At 37.8% G+C, this 20,765-nt stretch overlaps 1 protein-coding gene across 1 annotated transcript in view; it reads right to left on the bottom strand.

Annotated features, from left to right (window-relative positions):
- Maoa (monoamine oxidase A) overlaps window positions 1-13,606 on the bottom strand; it is a 73,975-nt gene extending 60,369 nt beyond the window's left edge. Inside the window, exon 1 of the mRNA XM_048796392.1 lies at window positions 13,395-13,606. Within this exon, the coding sequence (XP_048652349.1) occupies window positions 13,395-13,467 (73 nt within the window). The 5' untranslated portion in view covers window positions 13,468-13,606. The remainder of the gene's footprint in view (window positions 1-13,394) is intronic.
- Between the last annotated feature and the right edge of the window lie 7,159 nt (window positions 13,607-20,765).

Here is a 20,765-nt window from a genome sequence, read left to right as displayed (position 1 = left end):
AATTCTTCTCCTGATGTCACTCTCTTCAATCATTTGGGTTTTACAGAAACCAAAATATTGAAGAATTTCTTAGAGAGGGTTTTTCTTTTTTAAGGAAGTCTGCTAAAAGTACACCTTATTAGGAGTTCAGGCAATGATAGCCCTGGTTATTAGATCAGAAGAGCCTGGGTGAGAGGTTGCAGCCAGCAGAGGTGTTGTCATGGCAACCTCAAACCAAGCTCCAGCTTCTTAAAGCCACTGTTCATGGAAACTGCTTCCATAGATTCTACAGTGCTTCCAACATCCTGGAATGGCTATTGTTCCCTGATAAATGATATAGGAAGTGATTTTACCTATATGGCACACCTTGGGATTTAATATCTGTGGTGATTCCTTCAGGAAAATTACACTTTTCTCCCTGGGCTATAAATCTCAGGCATCCTTTTAGGATGGAACCTAGCTTCCACACATATCCCTGCCTTCTCTACCTTGCAAGTTTCCTCTGTTTTTTTTCTTATTTCTTTAAGCAAATTCATATTGCCAGAGGAAAAGATGAAATTTCTCCATTGACTCATGCCACTCTTTCCAGTTCCTGTATGCTTTCTGATTTTCTTCTATAACACATGATCTGCTGTCTCCATTTCCTCCATACAACAAATCATGAAATATGAAAAATGCTCATGAAAAATGCTCAGTGGCCCCACTATCATTATAGACAAACAATATAGTCACCTGTCATACTCTGTTTCAACTACCTATATTTTTCTCCTTAGAACACATCATTACCTGGCACCATGCACATGTGTACACACACACACTTTCTATAATTATTTAATTAAGCCACTGTGAAAATAAGGTCTTTACTTGTTGTGCTTACTGCTATATTTCCAGAGCCTGGCACACAGTGGACCATCAGGAAACAAAATAAATTATTTTGTTGAAATAATTTATTAATGAATGGGACCTTCTTCAGAGATTGCAATTCAAAAACCCTCACAAATTCAATGGTATGCGTTCCTACTGAAGGGCATTCACAGCTAAAAAAATAATAAAACAAAAATCCTATAATAAATTAGTGAAATAAAACATGCCTGGTGCAGGTTCCTATTTGATTCTCTTAATATTTTCAGTATCTTTGAGGGATTGTTTCCAAGATGCTCATGGATACCAAAATATATGGATACTCAAGTCCCCTATATAAAATGATATTCAATTGCATATAACCTATGCACATCTTCCATATACTTTAAATCATCTCTAGATTACTTGTAACACTAATTACAATGCCATGTAAATAGTTATTATGGTATATTGTTTAGGGAATAATTATAAGAAAAAATATGCACATGTTTTGTACAGATGGTATTTTTTTCTCAAATGTTTTTTGGTCCAAGAGAAGTTAAATATGAAAATGTGGAACCTATGGATACAGAGGGTCAAGTGTATTTTTGGAAGAGTTTCCACTATAGAGTGTGTGATAATCCTAGTAATGTTTCTTCAGCCTTTTTATTTAATCTGTAAAAGGAGATAATAATAATGGCTCTTTCCTGGTGTCTAATATTAGGATTAAACAAGGTAACACATAATTACTCAGTCAAGTGATCGGTATGTAGTAAATGTTATATTATTGTGAGCTGTCATCATCACTATCATCTGTAAGGTCACTGATGACCAGTTTTCTAAGGCTCGTGGTTTCGCTTCAATCCTAAAATTTCTTTATGCTATTCTAGGTAGTGTTGATCACCTTTTGTAATTTCAGGTACTATCTTAAGTACTACTTCCCTGGTCCTGATTACTCTAATTCAGGTTTTCCCAAAGTGTATTCTATGGGAAAGAAATTCCTTGGGATGTACACAGGATTTCTCAGGGTTGTTCTATAAGATAAATACATGAACAAGTTCATTGTGTTCCAGAGTATAATAATGGAATACAAAAGGTGCTATGGAGACACTAAAGCCAGCTTGCTAGGGGTGATTTGGGAAGGCTTCCGGGACTTTTGCCATGATTAGCTTGACACCCATGCTTATGGTGACAACATAGCGGCATTAAGGTCAGAAATGATGTAGTAATTAACATCATATGGAAGGTACTAGCCAATTACTTATTTTAAAACCTTCACCAAGTATAATAAAACTACCTGAATTCATTCCTTCAGCCAACAAATAACACTGTGCTCCTAACTAGTTCCTAATCACTGTCTTAGATGTTGTGATGCAGAGATGAATATAAGCAAGCACTCACAAATCTTATATTCAGTTAAGATAGGCAAATAAACAAATATTAAGTGTTATAAAATATTAATGAAATATTTAGTTCTATGAAGATAAATCAAAGCAAAGGGAAAGAAGTATAACAGGAGTAGGGAGTGCTTCTTTAGACAGGGTCATCACTTAGAAGTGACATTAAAGCAGACTTTAATGAAGTAGGGAAGTGAGCCATGCAAGTATATGGGGGAAGATAAAAACAAGTTTGATGTGCTCAAAGAACAACAAAGAGGCTAGCACAGCCACTCATTCAGGTGAGAAGATGAAACCAGACTAAGAAGATACAAAATGACATCGTACCGTGTACATTTTGGCAAAGTCTCTGGGTTTTGGTCTAAGCATGATGGGGGAGCCATTGAAGATTAAAAGTAGAGGGGTGGGGCTGGGGATGTGGCTCAAGTGGTAGCGCGCTTGCCTGGCATGCACGGGGCACTGGGTTCGACCCTAAGCACCACATAAAAAAATAAAATAAAATAAAGATGTTGTGTCCACCGAAAACTAAAAAATAAATATTAAAAAAAGTAGAGGGGTGGTTTATCTTATCTTTTTAAAAGACCATCCTGGAAATTATACCCCAATTGATTCAAATGTATGAATTGCCAAGATCATTGTAATGTCATGTGTAGCTAAAAAAAAAAAAAAAAAAAAAAGACCATCTTGGTTGCTGTGAGGAAAGCAGACAATAAGGAAGAGGGGAGGAGGGAGACTAAATAAGAGGCAGATCTCTGGGAAAGGAATCATGGTGGCTTGGACAAGGGCAATAGACCACAATAGTTTGAATGAGAGTGGCTGTGGTTGCAGTGGGGGGAAGTGGTCAGACTAGGGGCATATTTTGAGGCTAACCCAGCGAGGTTTGCCATTTGAATGGCTGTGGTGTATGCCAAAAAGAGAAGTCAAGAATGGCTCCAAGATTTTTGACCTGGGCAACTAGGTAAATGATGGTACCACTTACTAAGTTGGAAACAGCTAAGGTAAAATGAATTATGGGGAAATAGTAATCATCCTGTTTTAGAAGTATCAGTTGAGATGCCTTAAAAGGCTAATTGTGTGTTATAAACTTTTTGAGAACAGAAATGTATTATATAACCTTGTATCCCTAGAATAGAGCCTGCCAAGTTTCATGTATTCAAATACTTGTTGCAACAATAGAAGGACCACATGCTAAAAAATCAAAACAATGCTCATAAGGATGATGACGGTGACAGGGAAATGTCCAATGCTACTTAGATTGTCTTTATCTCAAGCAACCAAGACAGATTGAAAAGAATAGGGTGTCAGGTCATTTTAACCTTTATGCATTAGTCAGCAGATTTTAAATACCACTAGTATAGTTTTTTAATTTATAGTTGTAGATGGACAGCATGCCTTTATTTATTTTTTAATGCAGGGCTAAGGATCAAACCCAGTGCCTCACACATGCTAGGAAAATGCTCTGCCACTGAGCTATAGCCCCAGCCCACTAATACAGTTTTAGATCCTTAAAGCAGTATTGTACTTTCTGGCAGAAGAGAACAGAGAATATCAATGTACATATAAACTTGTCTCTGACACATACACCATTCCTATTTATCTACCTATTGAACTATCTAATCTATATCTATATCTATATCCATCTGCATCTTTGATTTTTTTGAGAGAAACCATTCTCTGCTTTTTAAAAGGCCAAAGGAAAGCTCATAATCCTTCACCTTTAATAAACTAAACAGATATGGTTGTCTCAAATGATAAATAGAAGAAAGTTAACAATTAAGTTCAATTTGCCCTGAATTCAACAGACTGGCTGTCTAGACAGTCCTAATTTATTTGATTATTGTTCAACATTCATCTTCACTTTAGATAAATGGGTCTCACTCAAGTTAGGGAATGCAATTATCCCTTAATTCATTATTTGTCCCCCTTCTTTCATTGAAACTTAAATTTTAAATACCACTAGTACAGTTTTTTAAAAAATTTATTGTTGTAGATGGACAGCATGCCTTTTTTGTTTAATTTTTTAAGCATGAGCATTCTACCCAGCCAAACTCATATTTTGCATACTAGGATGAGCTGTAGTTTAAAGTCACAGTTCTCAAAATGTTTTTTGGAACACTAGTCCTTAAGCAAGATGCTTCAGGGAAAACTATCAATGAAGTTGGGATACCTTACACTGTTTCTCCTTCTGAGAAATTCTCAGAGAACACTGGTATATTAAAGGCCCTGAGAAGTCCTACAGGGGAAAAAAGACTAAACTCAATTTTTCCACCTACAAGGGGTGATACCTTTCTGAAAAATGATGCCTCAAAACATACTGACAAATACACCATTGGTAAAAGATAGTTTCATATCTTATATGATTATTCAACAATTATAGTAATAAATTTCATAAGCAGGGCCCTAGGTGAACAATGCCTACAGAACAAGCCAAGAGTATTAGAGCAAAGTTTTGGTGTAGCTATAACTTATGTTCTGCCATATCACATAGTTCTTCTTTATCCTTAAAAGTGACATTTTTTAAACGGTAACATTCATCACCATCCAGGAATGTTTATAGAGTAAATTGCATAATACATTTTTAAATTAAGTCTTTATTACTTGTCCCTGGCCAACAGAATTCTCGCACACTGCACACTGGGACTCTTGGAATGAACACTATAAGGACAATAAAAATTATAGACAAATATCAGCTCACACTTATATTTTCAAGGCAATGTTCCCAAAGCAAGAAAAAAGCAAAACCCACAACTTTTATTCACAGTCCATAATGAGCACTCAATTGATGAATATTGAACAAATAAATGCAGGCAACGCACGGAGAGATCTTTAAGCTACAGCTTACAGCTAACTCATTTAATTTGGAAATAGTCACCTTAAATGTCCATTTAAATACATTTCAGAATCTATTTAAAAATCAATGACACTACCATCAAGCATAACTTTCTCAATGAATTACTTTTCCTATCATTTACTCTATGTATAATTAACTACTCCCTTCTCTTTGCCCCCACAGAACTTCTGATCCAACCTTGGGTACAGGTTGAGTATCCCTTATCAAAAATGCTTGGGCCCAAAGTGTTTTAGATTTTGGATTTTTTTTCAGATAGTGTTATATTTGCATATACATAATGACCTATCTTGGGAATGGGATCAAAGTCTAAACAAAAATTCATTTATGTTTCATATACACCTTATACACAATTGCCTTAAGGTAGTTTTATAAAGTACCTTTCATGTGTCTGCTTTGATTGCAACTTATCACATGAGGTCAGGTACAGGAATTTTCCACCTGCAACATCATGTTAATGCTCAGAAAGTTTCAGATTCTGGAGAATTTCAGACACTTTGAAAAAAATCCTCAAAACTCGCTTTGGCAAAATATGTTTTGAATTTCCAGATTAGGGATGCTCAACCTGTATCAACAGCACTTCAGGCTCATAGCTATAACCAACCCATGCTGCATAGAGGGGCACTGGGTTTCACATGAGTCATGGATAGACAGATGGGCTGACACATGAATTAGAGAATACCCTCTGACCAAAACTTTCCTCTTCCATGAAAATCTAAATTTTTTCAAATGCTTTCAATGGCCAACGATATTTGTAAGCAAATACAAATGCATGGTAAATCATAAATGCATATGTAATATCAATGACTTCAATATATAAATATCTTTAAATACCTATATTGGGAAACTACTAAAAGTAATCAATCACGTCAACCACAACAATCTTCCATTACCTTTCCATTTCTCCCTAATTTTTTCTTTTCAAAACATGTTAGGTTTTTCTCTATTTGTCATGGGCTTATTTAAATTATAAAACACAGGTGCCTTAGTTTTGGCTTGAATGTTTTGACTGTTTTCATCATGGTCTAATACATTACCATTAACTGTCCCATGATATAATGTTTTTAATTATTTTTACCACTTCTGTGAAATTTCAGTATTGGCCACAAATAATTATACTACAGGGACATTGACAATGAAGAGGTTTCCAGAACATAAGATGTTGGGCTGGTATGGGGGAAAATGTCTATGTACAAAAACGTGCTTTTTTTTTTTTCTTTTTGTGAAAAGGTCTAATAGCTTTCATCAGATTTTCAAAGGTACATTTGCTCCAAAAGGTTAAGAATCACTGATCAAAACTGTTAAACCTCTACATATTAAACATACTAATTTAAAAATTAAATGAGTTTATCACATGAAAATAATTATACCTAATAGGTTGCCCCATATTTTGAAATTTAAATAGTCACAATGTAATAACTTCTGGTGTAATATAGTCTAATGTATAAATTACAGTCAAGCAACAGTTACAACATTTTAGAGCATAAAATCTCAAAGTAAAACATAATAATGTTTAGTGGAGATCTATGAATATGCCTATAGGGCAAATCCAAAGAGGTCGGGAATAGAAAAAACACTATCCTGGTAGCCAGTATTGTAGGGGCCCAAGGCCAATTATGTCATGAAGAATTCTGTAGCATTTGGTAATTCACTTATCCCTCTGAGCTTCCTGTCCAGTCACTTTGATCTCTTATGGGCAGTCATTCTTTGATTCTTGGACATGGTTAATATATAATTAACTCAACTCTCAAAGCTTATCTATCATCTGGTGTTAAAGTTCTTATTGACACTCTTACTTATTCAATCAATTAAATGTTGTTAATAATTGCAGCTTTGTTTACTTTGGCCTAGCAACAACAGGAAAAGGGATTTTAAATAAAAACTCAAAGAAGCCACCAGGAAGGTGTGAATGAGCACTTGTGCAGAGAGTCAGGCACCCTATTTAAGTTAGTGGAAGATGTCAACATGTGAGATGATTCAAATCCTTTCCATAATGAAGAAATCATTATGGAAAGAAAATGGAAGAAAAAAAAATGTTTAAGTGGGGGTCCTAAAAAAAAAAAAAAAGCTAAAGATATGGACCTTGATGAAGCTGACTAATTACCAAAAGAGATACTGAAAGATATATCATATATAATTTAATGCAATCTCTTAAATTACAAAACTATGAGACAAAGACTTTAAATTTCCCTAATACACAATGATAGATGACAATATAACTGGGAATAAGTCACCCAAAGGAAAATAAAAATTGCTGGTAAAAATGTAAAATAATTTTGACTTTAAATAAAGTGGAAAATTAGTCCTAAAAGTCAAGTTGTCTCCAACACAACATTTAGAAAAGATTTTAATGCATTTTATGAAGTTCTAATCACTTAAACCTAAAAAAAAAACTTTACATTATGAAATCCATCAATTTCTTACATGCAAGTATAGTCTTTAGATAAGTACTGATAGGGTGTCTATACTTTCTAAATTACAGGGCTGAGAAATCCTGCAAACTCCTGTATGTGATATAAAACTAAAATACAACTCCAGTTTTTCTGGGTATATCTGAGACCAAATACTACAAGATTTTTCATATGTTAAAACATTTCTATGCCATAATTTCACAGATTTTATGAGCCAATATTTGACAATATATTTCTCCATCATTGGTCTCTGTGATTCATGAAATTATACTCTACTTAGATCTACTATTAAAAAGAATTTCTCACATGACCTGAGGATTATGTATAAATTCAAATCAATTAATATTGACTAAATGCTAAAACTGCCCATTAAATGTCAGATTTATTCAAAAACTCATTTGTCCATGAAGATTAAAAAAAAATCAGAACCCAAATAAATGTAATTCTTGTATTAGTTGTTCAGCATAGAAAAAATTTACACAGGAAAGTAAAAGTCTCCTAGTTTGTTTTTAATGATAAATATATAAACTGGGGAAAAGTATCCTAAAAGATGCAAAAGTAATTCTCAGTGAGCACTGAACTTTAGGGTATCCAAATAACTAAGTCATCAAAAATTAGTACCATTTTTAAATGGAAGCTTTTCTTAATCACTGTAATACTACACAGCATGTGCTGCCAAGCTCTGGGTTAAAATGCCTAAAATGGTCCTAGCAGAAATGAGTGATTTATTTCAACAAAAAGGGAAACTGTCATATGTTGTGTACTCAATTTTTGAAACTAAGAACATTAGTCATTCTTTTGCCAAACGGCTTTTTTGTCTCAGATGATGAGAAAAATCCAATCCTTGCTGGCTTTATACAAACTGAATTCTGGGCAGCTAGTGCTTTCAATTCTTTTAGTAGAGCTCAGCTCGTAAACAAAAATAAGGGGGGGGAATTCTATTGCTTAGACACTGTTTGGACACTAAAAGCTCTTTATACAAGACACTTTTTGCAGATTTTTTAAAACTCCAGTGCTATGACTAAGGTGTTTTCACTGTGCCTTTGTTAAGTATTCACAGTTCACACAGGCACAAAAATCATGCAGAGTTGGCACACCAGGGTCATCTCAATAGCTATCAGCATCACATCCCTAGGGGCACAGGGGGCAACTCTTTTCCTTCCCTGGCATTTCTGCTGGGGGCTTATATTAAGCCCTGTTCATGTATGACTTACATTCTCCTGACTCCTTACTAGTGCATCTCCAATCCTTCCTGTTTGGTATGTCTTTTTTCCATCCTCCTATTCCTATCCGTTAAAATCCTACTTCTCTTTGAAGGTCCCAGGACGTTGTTCATATTCATAACATTCATATCTATCTCACTATATTCATGTCAATTATTTGCCCACTTGATTACTTCTTCCAAGAGGATAGGGGCACCTTCTGGGCAGTGATGCTATTTACTCATCTTTATCTACCTCTATCCCTGTGATCTAGCCACTGCATAGCATATAGTAGCGGCTCAAAAATGCCTGAACAAGTTCGGGAGCCAGAGCTACTGCTGCTTATAATGAGTTGCTTTGAGGAATAGAACATTCACTTTCCCCTAGACGTGTTCAGAGCTATAGTCAGATAATCATTAAGGAGATGCTGTTAGGAGGATTAAAATCTTAGGTGATCAAACTAGATTGCTTTTAAAACCCTTTAGACTCAAGGAGTCTGAAATTCTAAACAGCCCTGTGAAAGATAATATGCATTGTCCCCTAGAGGTGGGTTTTTTTCTCTTTTCCTTGTTTTTCTCTTTAAAGAAAGACATCTCAGAAATTCCCAGTTAAGAGCAAATATTAAAATCTGTTGGGGCTGGGGTTATAGCTCAGTGGTAGAGTGCTTTCCTGGCATGCGTGAGGCACTGGGTTTGATCCTCAGCACCACATAAAAATAAATAAAGATACTGTGTCCATCTATAACTAAAAAAAATCTGTTGCTGGTCTTCTATCATTTTTTCTATTTGTAGCAGCTTGGCTTATGAGCAAGAAAAATAAAAAAACATCTTACATTAGTGGCTCAACCACTATCCTTAAAATAAATCAAGAAATAAGAGGCAGAAATTGAGTGTAAATTGTTAAATGCAGATTATAAGCTCTACAAAGAGGATGGTGGAGTCAATGGGAGCCAGAGTAATCAATGAAAGGATCTTCCTCCAAGTATTGCAGGATGGATAGGATATAAATAAATGAACAGAGAGAAGAATTTCCATGTTAAAAAAGAAAAAAATAGGAAAGTTGTGAGGGAAAAAATAAACACAGTGTGGCACTGAGAACAAGAGGCAGCATGACTAAAGTTCAAGTCCAAGTTGGGGTAGAGTAGGAAATGCTACTTGTCTACCAAAGTGGGACCAGATAATTGGGAACATGAAGGGTTCTTGAGAGGCTGGTAATAGGAGACCACTAAAAGTCCTAAACAGATGAGCAAGATAATGAAAGAAGAGGTTAAGGTAAATCAAGTCCTGGAGAATACTGCGTGTAAGTTAGATGCAAAGGGAGAGCTATTACTGTAAAGAGTGACAACTGGGAAGAGTATCATAATCAGGTAGGCTTCAGGGGTCAAAATTCTGCCCTGGAGATGAGGGTAGAGGAATGGTCACAGGGGAAGCAAAAGAGGAATATCCCCAAAGAGAATCTAGACCTGCTAAAAGAGTATGGGGGAGTTGGGAATGTAGCTTTGCAGAAGAGTGTGTGCTTAGTGTATGCCAGACTGTGGGTTTGATCCCCAGCATCGCCAAAAATAAGGGGGTGTAGAGGATGAAAGAAAAAAAGTATGTATCAAGAATAATAGAAAAAAATAGTAGTAACTCCTTCTCCCACTAAAAACCAAAAAAAAAAAAAAAAGGAACTAAGGAAGAGATGCTGAATTGAAAGACATGGTAGCTTTTGGACATGGTCAATCTACAGTATTTCCAAATATCCAGGAAGATAATCTAAAGGATAGAAGTTGAGATAAAGAAAAGAATTCAAATTAGAGATGTGGGAGCCTTCTACAGATAAGAGAATGTTGAAGTTCTCCGTTGTGAAAGAGAGGACAAGTTCTCAAAAGTTCAAAAGTGATGAATCACAGAACCTTGAGATCATTTCAAAACCAGAAGTTCGCAAGAATATCAACTCAGTTAAAGGAAGGGAAAAAAAACAATCAATGTGATATAAAAATTCAGAATTTGAAAGTGTCACAGAAAACATGAAGAGTTTTAAAAATTCTTGGTGATAGATAATGGGTGATGGTGGACAAGGGCCAAAGTAAGTAAAAGAAACCAGTATACTAATAATTAAGTAGGGCTGTTTCCCCTTTCAACTATTAACAGAGTATATAAAATTATTTAACTAGTGGGTGAACATAAAGAAGGGCTTTGTGGCTGTAAGACACACTCCATTTTATTCTATTAATGATAAACGGAGATATAACAAGATGTGCAATTATTTGTACAAAGATAGTTATAATTCTATTATCATATATTGATTTTGAGTAATATTATTGAGAATATGTATCCTCTGGATGTTACATTTAGGAATGACACTGCAAATGCAAAGTATTGGTCATATGTTATAAATGTGTGGGTAACTTAACAAGTGTTCAAGTCTCAACAAAAGTTAAAAGGAACATCCAAATGCATTTAAAACCTAGAGAGACTATTTCATGGTATATGGCCAAGCACATACAAGGAGGATGTGTGTTTTGGAGTTCACAAGAATGTATGGGAAAAAAAATGCTGGTTCATGGAATACCCAGTCTATGATGGGACCTAACAGAAACCAGACTTGCATCTACTTTTATTTTAGTTGTGAATCATCTGGAAATATACTGCAGACAGAAAAAAAAAAATGTTTCTGGTCAGGTTGGGTATTAAAATTACTCAGATCTGCCTGATAGAGATGACATTTGAGGAAGCCAAGTGCTTTTCCCACTGTCACTGATGAACAGGAAGCTGGCCTCTGGAATAAAGACATGAACTACTGCTCAAGAAATGCCTTCTATTTGTCCCAAATGGAAATGAACAAATTAATAATTAATAATGACTATGAACAGATCCCAATTTGGTGGGGTCTTATATAATTTTGACATTCTCTTTATAAAATAGAAAGCAAAATTGTGAAAAGAAGATTCAGTATGGAACTTGTTATTTATTTAGCACAAGAAACAGAAGGGACTTCAAGCTGTAAGGCTATAAAGCATAAGGTTCATCAGCTACACGCTAAATCCACATCTGATAATGACCAAGTATTGGGAATCAGGTGGGAGAAAGGAGAAAGATCAATAAATCAGGCAGAGGGAAAAACAAAAGATAAAACTCTTAAAGGAATACTGGAGACAAGCAAAGAAAAAGGTAAGAATAAAATCCCAGAAAGATCCCCAAACTGTGTGATATATAGACAGAAGAGGAGACAGAACCCCTAATCAATTAATCCTACAAATTATCATCATATTAATTTTCCAGTGACCAACAATCATATTGCTTCTAGAATGCTTGCCTAGAAGGACAAGGTGTTTGAAAATACCAGTCAACAAGTGTTTGTTAAAGGAGTGAATAAATAAAGGAATGAAGGTGAAACAATAGAAATGCTCCTTTTTCTTACTCGCCATCAGAATCTGCTATCGTCTGATGCTCCTACCTAAATGCATGTTTTTTCTCAAACTGGCTGGAATTGCAAAGCAACAGTTCATCAGTTCATGTCAACCTCTTCTCTGGTGATCAAGACTGTTTATCCTGAACAGCCTGAGCTATTTGTATCCAAAATTAATATATGAACATGTTCAGCCTCGTCAAAAGATCACACATAAAAAAATGGCTCCTTGTTGGGGTACCTTATTTACTCCCTTCCACCTTTCTTCCCCTTCTTTCTAAATCACATTCTATAGGTATATTTGAAATTACTAACACCTGGGGAGAGGGGACAGGTCAGTGTGGGATTCTAGCTAGGACTGAAACATAACACAATCTCTAAATTTCAAATATTTTTGCCAAATGTAACAATATTAATGGCAATTTAATGTATTAATCATGATGAAGCTTTCAGGAAGATACCCAAAAACCTTATGCACTACTCACTTGATCAACCACAAACTCAAGCCAGAACCAAGGGACAAAATGCAAGTCAGTAAGAGCTCTTAGAAAAAGGACACAAGCTGCCCTCAGTGCCTGCTTCATAAAAACATTCCCTTGGGCAATAAAAGCCCTACACCTTCCTGCAAGTTCAGAAAAAATGGGAGTAGTAATAGGTTGAAACTAAGAGCTCACCTTTCCTTTTAATTTTTAATTTTACCTTTTCCTAAAGGATTCTATCTCCCTGCCCTTCACCTACCAAATTTTCTAAGGAAAAGTGCTTTAGAGAAGAGCAGGACTGGATACTACTACTACTACTACCACCACCACCTCAATACTACAGAAATTCGTAGTTCTGTTTAGAGCAAAGGATGTGAAATCAGTAAGGTAAAGCAGCCACCTCAGGAATTAGGAGTGAGGGTTTTAAATGAGAGAAAATGGTTCAGCCACTTCCCAGCTAGGCTATTTGATCTCCTGACAGTTACTAAACCTGTCTCCTCCCAAGACTTCAGTTGCTTGGTTTTGTGAAATATGGCAAATTTGGCACCCACCATATAGAACTGCTAAGGACTGAGAAAATCTACAAAAAGTGCTAAATGTAACTGCACAGCAAGAGTTAATTAAATATTAGTATTTAATAATAGTAAAATAATTGTGCCTCCCTCCCCCAGTTCACACCACCAGCAAAATGGACCCAACCCCCATTCCCACCTCGTAGGATTTGGAGCCCTGGCACAGTTACACTCTCCCAAGCACATTAGAGACCTCCAAATACCATAGTCACATTGCAAGTCCCCCACCCCAGGCAGGCCAGGGACCCTCAGGCCACCGCTATGGTGCACACTGACCTGAGATGCCGCCTCCTATCACGACTACGTCGAACATGTGGCCTGCGGTACTCGCTTTTTCCCGACTCGCCATGCTTTGGTTGGAACTCTCCGGAGGCGGAGACGTGGGTATAAGAGTGGGGACCGCCAAGGACCAGGCGGACCCTTTTACCCCCTCTAGCCCGGCGTCCGGGGGCGGAGCCAATCTTTCTAATGATACCCAGGGGTAGGGCAATGAAGGCGGGGCGGACTCTGGTGCTGACACTCGGGGAGCGCCTGGGGGCGGAGCTGATCCTTCCAGAGATACCAGCGGGGAGCTGGGCGCTGAGAACGGGGCGGGCTCTTGTACTGACACTCGGGGGGTGTTATTTGGTACAGGAGGTATTTGTAACGAATTCCGGGGAGTGCTGAGCACTGAGGGCATGGCGGACTCTTGTATTGATATTTGGGAGGCGTTATTGGGCGTCGAAGGTCCTTGAACCGACATTTGAGAAGGGATATAGAGTGTACGAGGTACTGGTATTGGTAACCAAGGATAGCCGGAAAGAGAGGGCGTGATGGATCCGTGTACTGACCCTTGGGGGGAGTTATTGGGTGTAGGAGGTGCTTGTACCGACAGTTGGGAAGGATTATTGGATATAGGAAGTCCTGGTACCAATACCCAGGGATAGCCAGACATTAAGGTTGGGGTGGGCTCTTGTAGCGACCCTCGGGGTGTGCTGTACACTGAAGGTGCGTCTGACGCTACTGACTCTTGATAAGAGCTAGGCATAGAAGTCAGGGAGGACCCTCGTTCTGACAGCTGGGAGGAGCCCAAGGGCAGGGTAGATTCTGCTCCCGATTCCCGGTGAGTGCCAGAGTCTTGGGAGGAGGATGGGGAGGACCTATCTAAGGTGGTTGACAGACTGGCAGGTGTGAGGACATGATCCTTAACTCCTTGGGAGCTTAAGCTCCTGGGGCTAGCCGTGGAGCTGTTATCATTTCTCTGGCCAGAACTAGTGCTGAGGTGGGAAGGCGCACTGGAGCTCCGGGACTCAGTAGGATTCTCAGTGGACAAACTAGATGGGACATCAGAAGTTGGTTGGGATAGGGTCCGCCACTCAGAGTGGATGCTCCACTCAGAGTTGCTCGAGCCTGTACCCGCGCTGGAGTCTAGGTTCTGGACCGCGGCAGGGAGGTCCCGGGCTTTGGAAACCAGCCCCGCCTCACGCCCCCTGCCGCTGCTGCCGACGCCAACGCCGACGCCAACGCCTACGCTGCTGTCTTTGCCTCTGCCTTTGCCGCCTCTGCCGCTGCCGCCGCCGCCGCCAGAGGTGGCCACACTGTATGCGCTCATGGTTCTTGAGTTCGCGGGGCGCTGGCAGAGGCGTCCTGCCACCCCTAGCCTCCACTACCCGCGCTTGCCTTGCGGGCCCCGCTGTCAGGAGTCTGCGCTCTCAGAAGCCGGGAGGGAGGGCCCAGCCCATTAGGAGGCGGGGAGATGAGGCGCTGGTGTGGCCTAGCTCCGCCTTCCCCGTCTGCGGGCCGCTGCGCGCGCGTGCAGAGCTCTGCAGTTGGTAGTGGCCAAGTGATACCACTGCAGAGGGGAGGACAGTAGCCTGGCGAGAGTAGGGGCGTAGGTGTAGGTGTGGCCACGTGGGTTCTTAACTTGTTGATTTCTTTCTTACGCTTCAATTAAGAGGGTTATGGGCGGCAAGGGGCTTGGAAAATCAGATATCTGAAAGAAACAAATGCAGTGGGCAGGGTCGCAAAACCACCGTCCTGGCTGCACTTGGTCTGCCCCCTTTGTGACGTCACTTAGGGCCTGGTGAGGTCTGCGCAGCTGCGAGCTCTCCCTGGAGAGGGGAGGGGTAAGGTGGAAACTGTCACTTGGGGGAGACCTGTTAGTTATTGGTTCTTTATGGTTTTTTTTTTTCCCCCAAGCTGAAGTGCTTAATTGAAACAGGTAGGCAGGAAAAATAACTCGGTTATCACAGATTAAGCGGGACAGGAATATAAAAGTGAAAGTCAAAGGATGGCTAAGGCACAGAAGCAAATAAAAAAGAAAATGTGTTTCCCCATTCTCCTGAAACAGCGATATGTAGTGCTTACACTTCATTGTGCAGCCACTCTTCTGTCTTGCTAGTTTTATCTCTTTCTTAAAATCCCACATTTTCCTATCCTTCTAAAATGGAATTTGTCATCACTGGAACCCTCAAAATAGATGACAGTATGATATGAATTTAGGGTAAATGATGAGAACTCCAAGAAATTAACTAAATATGTGTTCCTACCTATAAAAGTTTATCCTGCCTAACAAACATCTTTTGAACAAGCTGTGAGGAAATATAGATGTAGTAGTATTTATCTGTATTTAATAGTTTTTACCACCTAGAAAAGGACTTGAAATTGAACTAAATTGGGATCATTTTTATCTTATTAGACTCTGAAGTAGTGAGAGAGGAAATAATAAAGAAGCCAGCTCTTTCTAATGTAATTCTGCCCACTTCTGTCCTTATTCATGTTGCTTTTATTTTGGTTTTTATTCCAAAATGTGATCTCACACTATTGCTAATGCAAGGTACGGGAAATATGCCGGCAACACAAGACAGAGGCCATTATCGTTCCAACACAGTCTTGTAGAGGCAGGTTTTGAGAACTCAGACCAAAAATGGAATCTTGGTTTATTGTGGAATCTGACAAGAGTTCATTGAAAAATAGAAGTGAGACAGAGTGAACAACCTGATTGTCTATAACCTACTCAACCAGTCAATTGGTTACAGTTTAACTTGTTTATTTGTTATAGTTTAGTTACTTGGCTACAGGGTCTCCTACAACCAACCAAAATACAGTTACTGTAATTAAACTCTGTATTGGTTTGGTCTGTTGGAAGCAGTGCAGGTGCCCAATCCAAATCCGTGACCTATGCAAGTTTTTATTTAACATGTATTCTTACCACACTGGAAATTACCTTTGTGTGAGGAAATGTAGAAATGTTCCAGAAAGAGGAAACAATGTGAGCAAAGGTCCTGTGGTAGAAAGAAGCATGGTTCATTGGGGCAACTAAAAGTCAGCCGGTGGAGCTATGGCAAGGGGGAAGTGCTGGAGACAAAGCTGCTGATGACAGCTGAGCTAAGGTAAGACTGTTGATCTGGACCTGGGAATATAGCTCAGTGGTAGAACTCTTGCCCAATATGCACAAGGTCCTGGATTCTACCCTAACACTGAAAAATGTCCTTTTCCTTTATCCAAAGAACACTGCAAGATTTTTAAGTAAGGCATTATGCCCAGATTGAGTTTTCAAAAGATCTGGCTTCCTGCCATGTGAATAAGGGGCAGAGGGAAGCAAGAAAAATAAATAGATACAGAAAGGGCAAAGTTAGGAATTCTTCATAGAAAGAGGTAAAAGTGTCATAGACTAAGGAGCTTTTTGAAAAGGGCTGCCTAACGCAAGTTGTGCCTTTTAGTTCAGGGTGCACCCAACTTACAGAAAGCTTACAGGGTGGAAGCCAGGAAGATAAATACCCAACCTTCATGTCCTCCCTCCCTCCAGTCTTCTACTGATTCTATCTGTAGACCTAATCCAACCCCCAACTATGTGACAAGGAAGCCTGTTGATGCAGTTCATACAGAACAGCGGGGCAAAGGGAAGTAGTGTTGAAGTGAGAGCTAAATGAGCAAATGGATATAACACTTAGTGTAGTACCTGACATGTAATGATTACTCAGTACATATTCACGTGTTAATTTTTAAAAGCTACATTATATATTCATAGCATGTATTATAACTTATTCAACAATTATATTCTTTTATTTAAATTTTATTTTCAGACAGGATCTTGCTAAGTTGCCCAGGTTGGCCTCTAACTTGTTATCCTTCCATCTCAGCCTCCTGAGGATCTGAATTACAGAAGTGTGCTACTGTGTGCAGCTTCCAATAGTCTTTGTGTTAATCGGTTTTCCATTGTGACAAAACATCTGAAAAAATCAACTTAAAAGGAGAAAAGATTTATTTTGGCTCACAGTTTCAGAAGTTTCAGTTCATGGTCACTTAGTCCATTGTTTCTGAACCTGTGGTAAGGCAGTACATCATGGGGAAAGGCATGGCAGAGGAAAACTATTCACCTCATGGTAGCCAGGAAGTAGAGGGAGACAAAGGGAATGAAGAAGAGGGACAAAGGAGCCTGGGACAAAATATACCTTTCAAGGGAACAACCCTGGTGACCTACTTCCTCCAACTATGACCCACCTCCTAAAGTTTCCACTAGTTTCCAGTAGCCCATTTAGCAGTTAATCTATTGATGAGGTTGGAGCCCTCATGATCCAATCACCTCCTAAAACTCACACCTCTGAACACTGTTGCACTGGGTGTTCAAGCCTTCAGCACATGAACTTTAGGAGACATTTCAGATTCAAACCATAACAGTTTTGTTTTTTTAAATTTTTTTTACAAATTATTTACAATATTCATGCATATTCTTTTCATTAATACAGTCATATACTTAAATTAATTTGAAACTTATTTCATCCATGAAGAATTCTCTTGGTTAATTTAGTTGAGATGATGATGTTTTCTAAACATTAATTTGGGTAATTTATATTTGACAGCCTTATTTAACATGTTTTTAAACAGGTCTTCATCTCCAGTATACTCAAAGGAAATTGTTTTCTTTATCCCTGATACTAAGCAATTTTGTAAGGATAATGTATATGTGTTTGAGCACGCATGTGTGTGTGTGTGTGTGTGTGTGTGTGTGTCTGTACAATCATAAATTCTGTGACTTTTAAATTTTGAGTTTTTTAAGATATGAAAAATTATACTCTATAGCTGTAATAAAAACTGTAATGCATTCTGCTATCGTGTATTTAAAATAAAATAAAATCAATAAAATGGAATAAATAAATAAAACCACAAGCACCAATAAATAAATAAATAAATAATTTTTGAGTTTTTTTATTAATCCCTATGATAGAACTTGGTTTATTGCCTCTAACTTGGTTTATTGCCTCTATTATAAGTGTTTGGTTTCTTCCTGAAAAACACCTATAATTATTGTTAAGGTTTGTATCTTAAGTGTCTGCCATAGGTTCATATCCTAAAGACTTAGTTGCCAGCCTGTGACACTATTAGGAGGTAGAACTTTTACAGGTGGTGGGCCTAGTTGGAGAAAATTGGGCCACTGAGGTGTGCTCATGAAGGGTATATTAGGACCCCCAGACTCTTCTTCTCTCTGTTTGCTTTCTGGCCACCATGAGGTAAATAGATTTCCTCCACTATATGCTTCCACCATAATTACATAATTTACAGCTTTGGCACAGATGCATACTTACTGAAACCAAGCAACCATGAACTGGAACCTCTGAAAGGAGTAAGAGTAGAATGCAAGTAGGGATGGAAGTGTTCTCCTGCATGTTCTTCTTAAAATTGTGTATCTCCCATTAGGGAGTCTTTGTGGGCTTAACTAAACCTTCAGACTCACAAAACTACCTATATTTGGCATCAGTTTGCTCAACATGATATAGAACAAAAACCACAACTTGGTAGCAGGCCAGTGTTTAGTGTTTACTTTCCAAAGGAGTCCAGCAGATCATAAAACGATCCACTATGCAGTATTTTGGTAAAGTAGAACAAGATTCACATCAGACAAGTGTGGAGCCTAGATTGTCTTAACAGACTTATACCTCATAGGAGGTAATGAATTTCATAATTCCTCATGTATTGTATCTAGGGATCATATTAAATGCCACTACATTAAAGGAAGCCCAAAGTTATGGCTTTTTAATTATTTATAAATTTTTAACTGTCTATCAGTCCAGAGGCTATTTCCAGTGAGAGGGCACATAAATAATATGTTGATTAACAAAATAGAAACAACTTGAGCATCAAAATAAATTATGAGGGCTTGGGCTCAGTGGCAGAGCACTTGCCTCACATGTGTGAGGCACTGGGTTTGAGTCTTAGCACAACATAAAAATAAACAAAGAAAATAAAGGCATTCTGTCCATCTACAACTACCAACTTTTTTAAAAAAGAAAGAAATTATGAAGCCAGGTGTGGTGGTGTATGCCTGTAATCACAACTACTCAGGAGGCTGAGGCAGGAAAATTCCAAGTTTGAGGAGAGACTGGGCAAATTAGTGAGACCCTTTCTCAAAATAGAAAATGAAAAGGACTGGAGACATAGCCCATAGGTAGAATATCACTGGGTTCAATACTCAGGATTGTTAAAACAAAAACAAAACAAAAGAATTTTGGTGATAATTAATAATGCATTAATAAAATCCATCAGCCAAAATAAGTCGTAAAGCATACAAAGAAAGGGATTAAAAATAGAAAGCTCTTATTTACAGAAAAGTATTAGGCAGTGAGTGTGGAGGGAATTATTTTTAAAAAACACTCTTGTAATAATTGATTGGAGCAAGAATAGCGGTAGATACTGAAAACTTTGAAAGACCATTGGGAGACATTTTATTCACAAGTTCTTCAAGTATCACTCCACAGATTATTTTATTAACTATAAGGGAAAAATTACTTTACAAATAAGAGATCTAATTTGTCCTTTGATGTAATGCAATAAGTCTACAACCTCAATTATGGTGTAATTTTACTAAAAATGTTTAACTTGAATATAATCACAAGGAAACAATCAGACAGAGCTGGAGACAGTATATTTTAAAAAACAACTGGATTTTTAAAAGTTAGTATTGTAAAAAATTAAAAGGCAGAAGAATTGTTAAAGATTTTTTAAAAAATAGGGCTGGGAGTTTAACTCAGTTTTAGAATGCTTTCCCAGTATGAAAAGGGCCCTGAGTTCCATCACCAGAAAAAAAAATGAAGAGAATAAATTGATATGGCTAAAGACTATGTGAGACTTGATTGGTTGGATTCTGGAGTGAAAGATGAAAAAGCTATAGACATATGACAATTGAGGAAATTTAAATATAAGCTATATGATATTATTGATTAGTGTTAATTTTCCTAAGTGTCATATTTAGGTACCACTACAGTCATAAAGGAGAATATTCTTATTCTTAGATACAGGTTGAAGTTCTTTGAGGTGAAATATCATAAGTACTTCAATTTATTTTTAAATAATTCTAGAAATATCCAGACAAATAATCGAAGTATGCTCTCCCCCCCCACACACACACAAGCACAGAATCATAAAACAACTGGTGAATCTATGTGAAGGGTATATTTGTGTTAAACAAAATATTCTTTTAACTCTTCTACAGATTTGAAGGGTTTTTTTCAATATTAAGAGTTGGGGGAAATCAGTTCGATGGAAAAAGTATTTCAAACCCAAAATTCTTTACCAAAATAAGTTATTAATTATGAAGGCAAAAGAAAATCACCTTCATACAAGCAAAACAGAAAGCTTACCTCTTTTTCTGAAAGGTAATTTGAGGATACA

Source organism: Marmota marmota, unplaced genomic scaffold (genome assembly GCF_001458135.2).
Source record: "Marmota marmota marmota unplaced genomic scaffold, marMar, whole genome shotgun sequence".
Taxonomy (NCBI): Eukaryota; Metazoa; Chordata; class Mammalia; order Rodentia; family Sciuridae; genus Marmota; species Marmota marmota.
The sequence above is the reverse complement of the archived record's forward strand: the minus strand, read 5'-3'. Positions and strand labels throughout refer to the sequence as shown.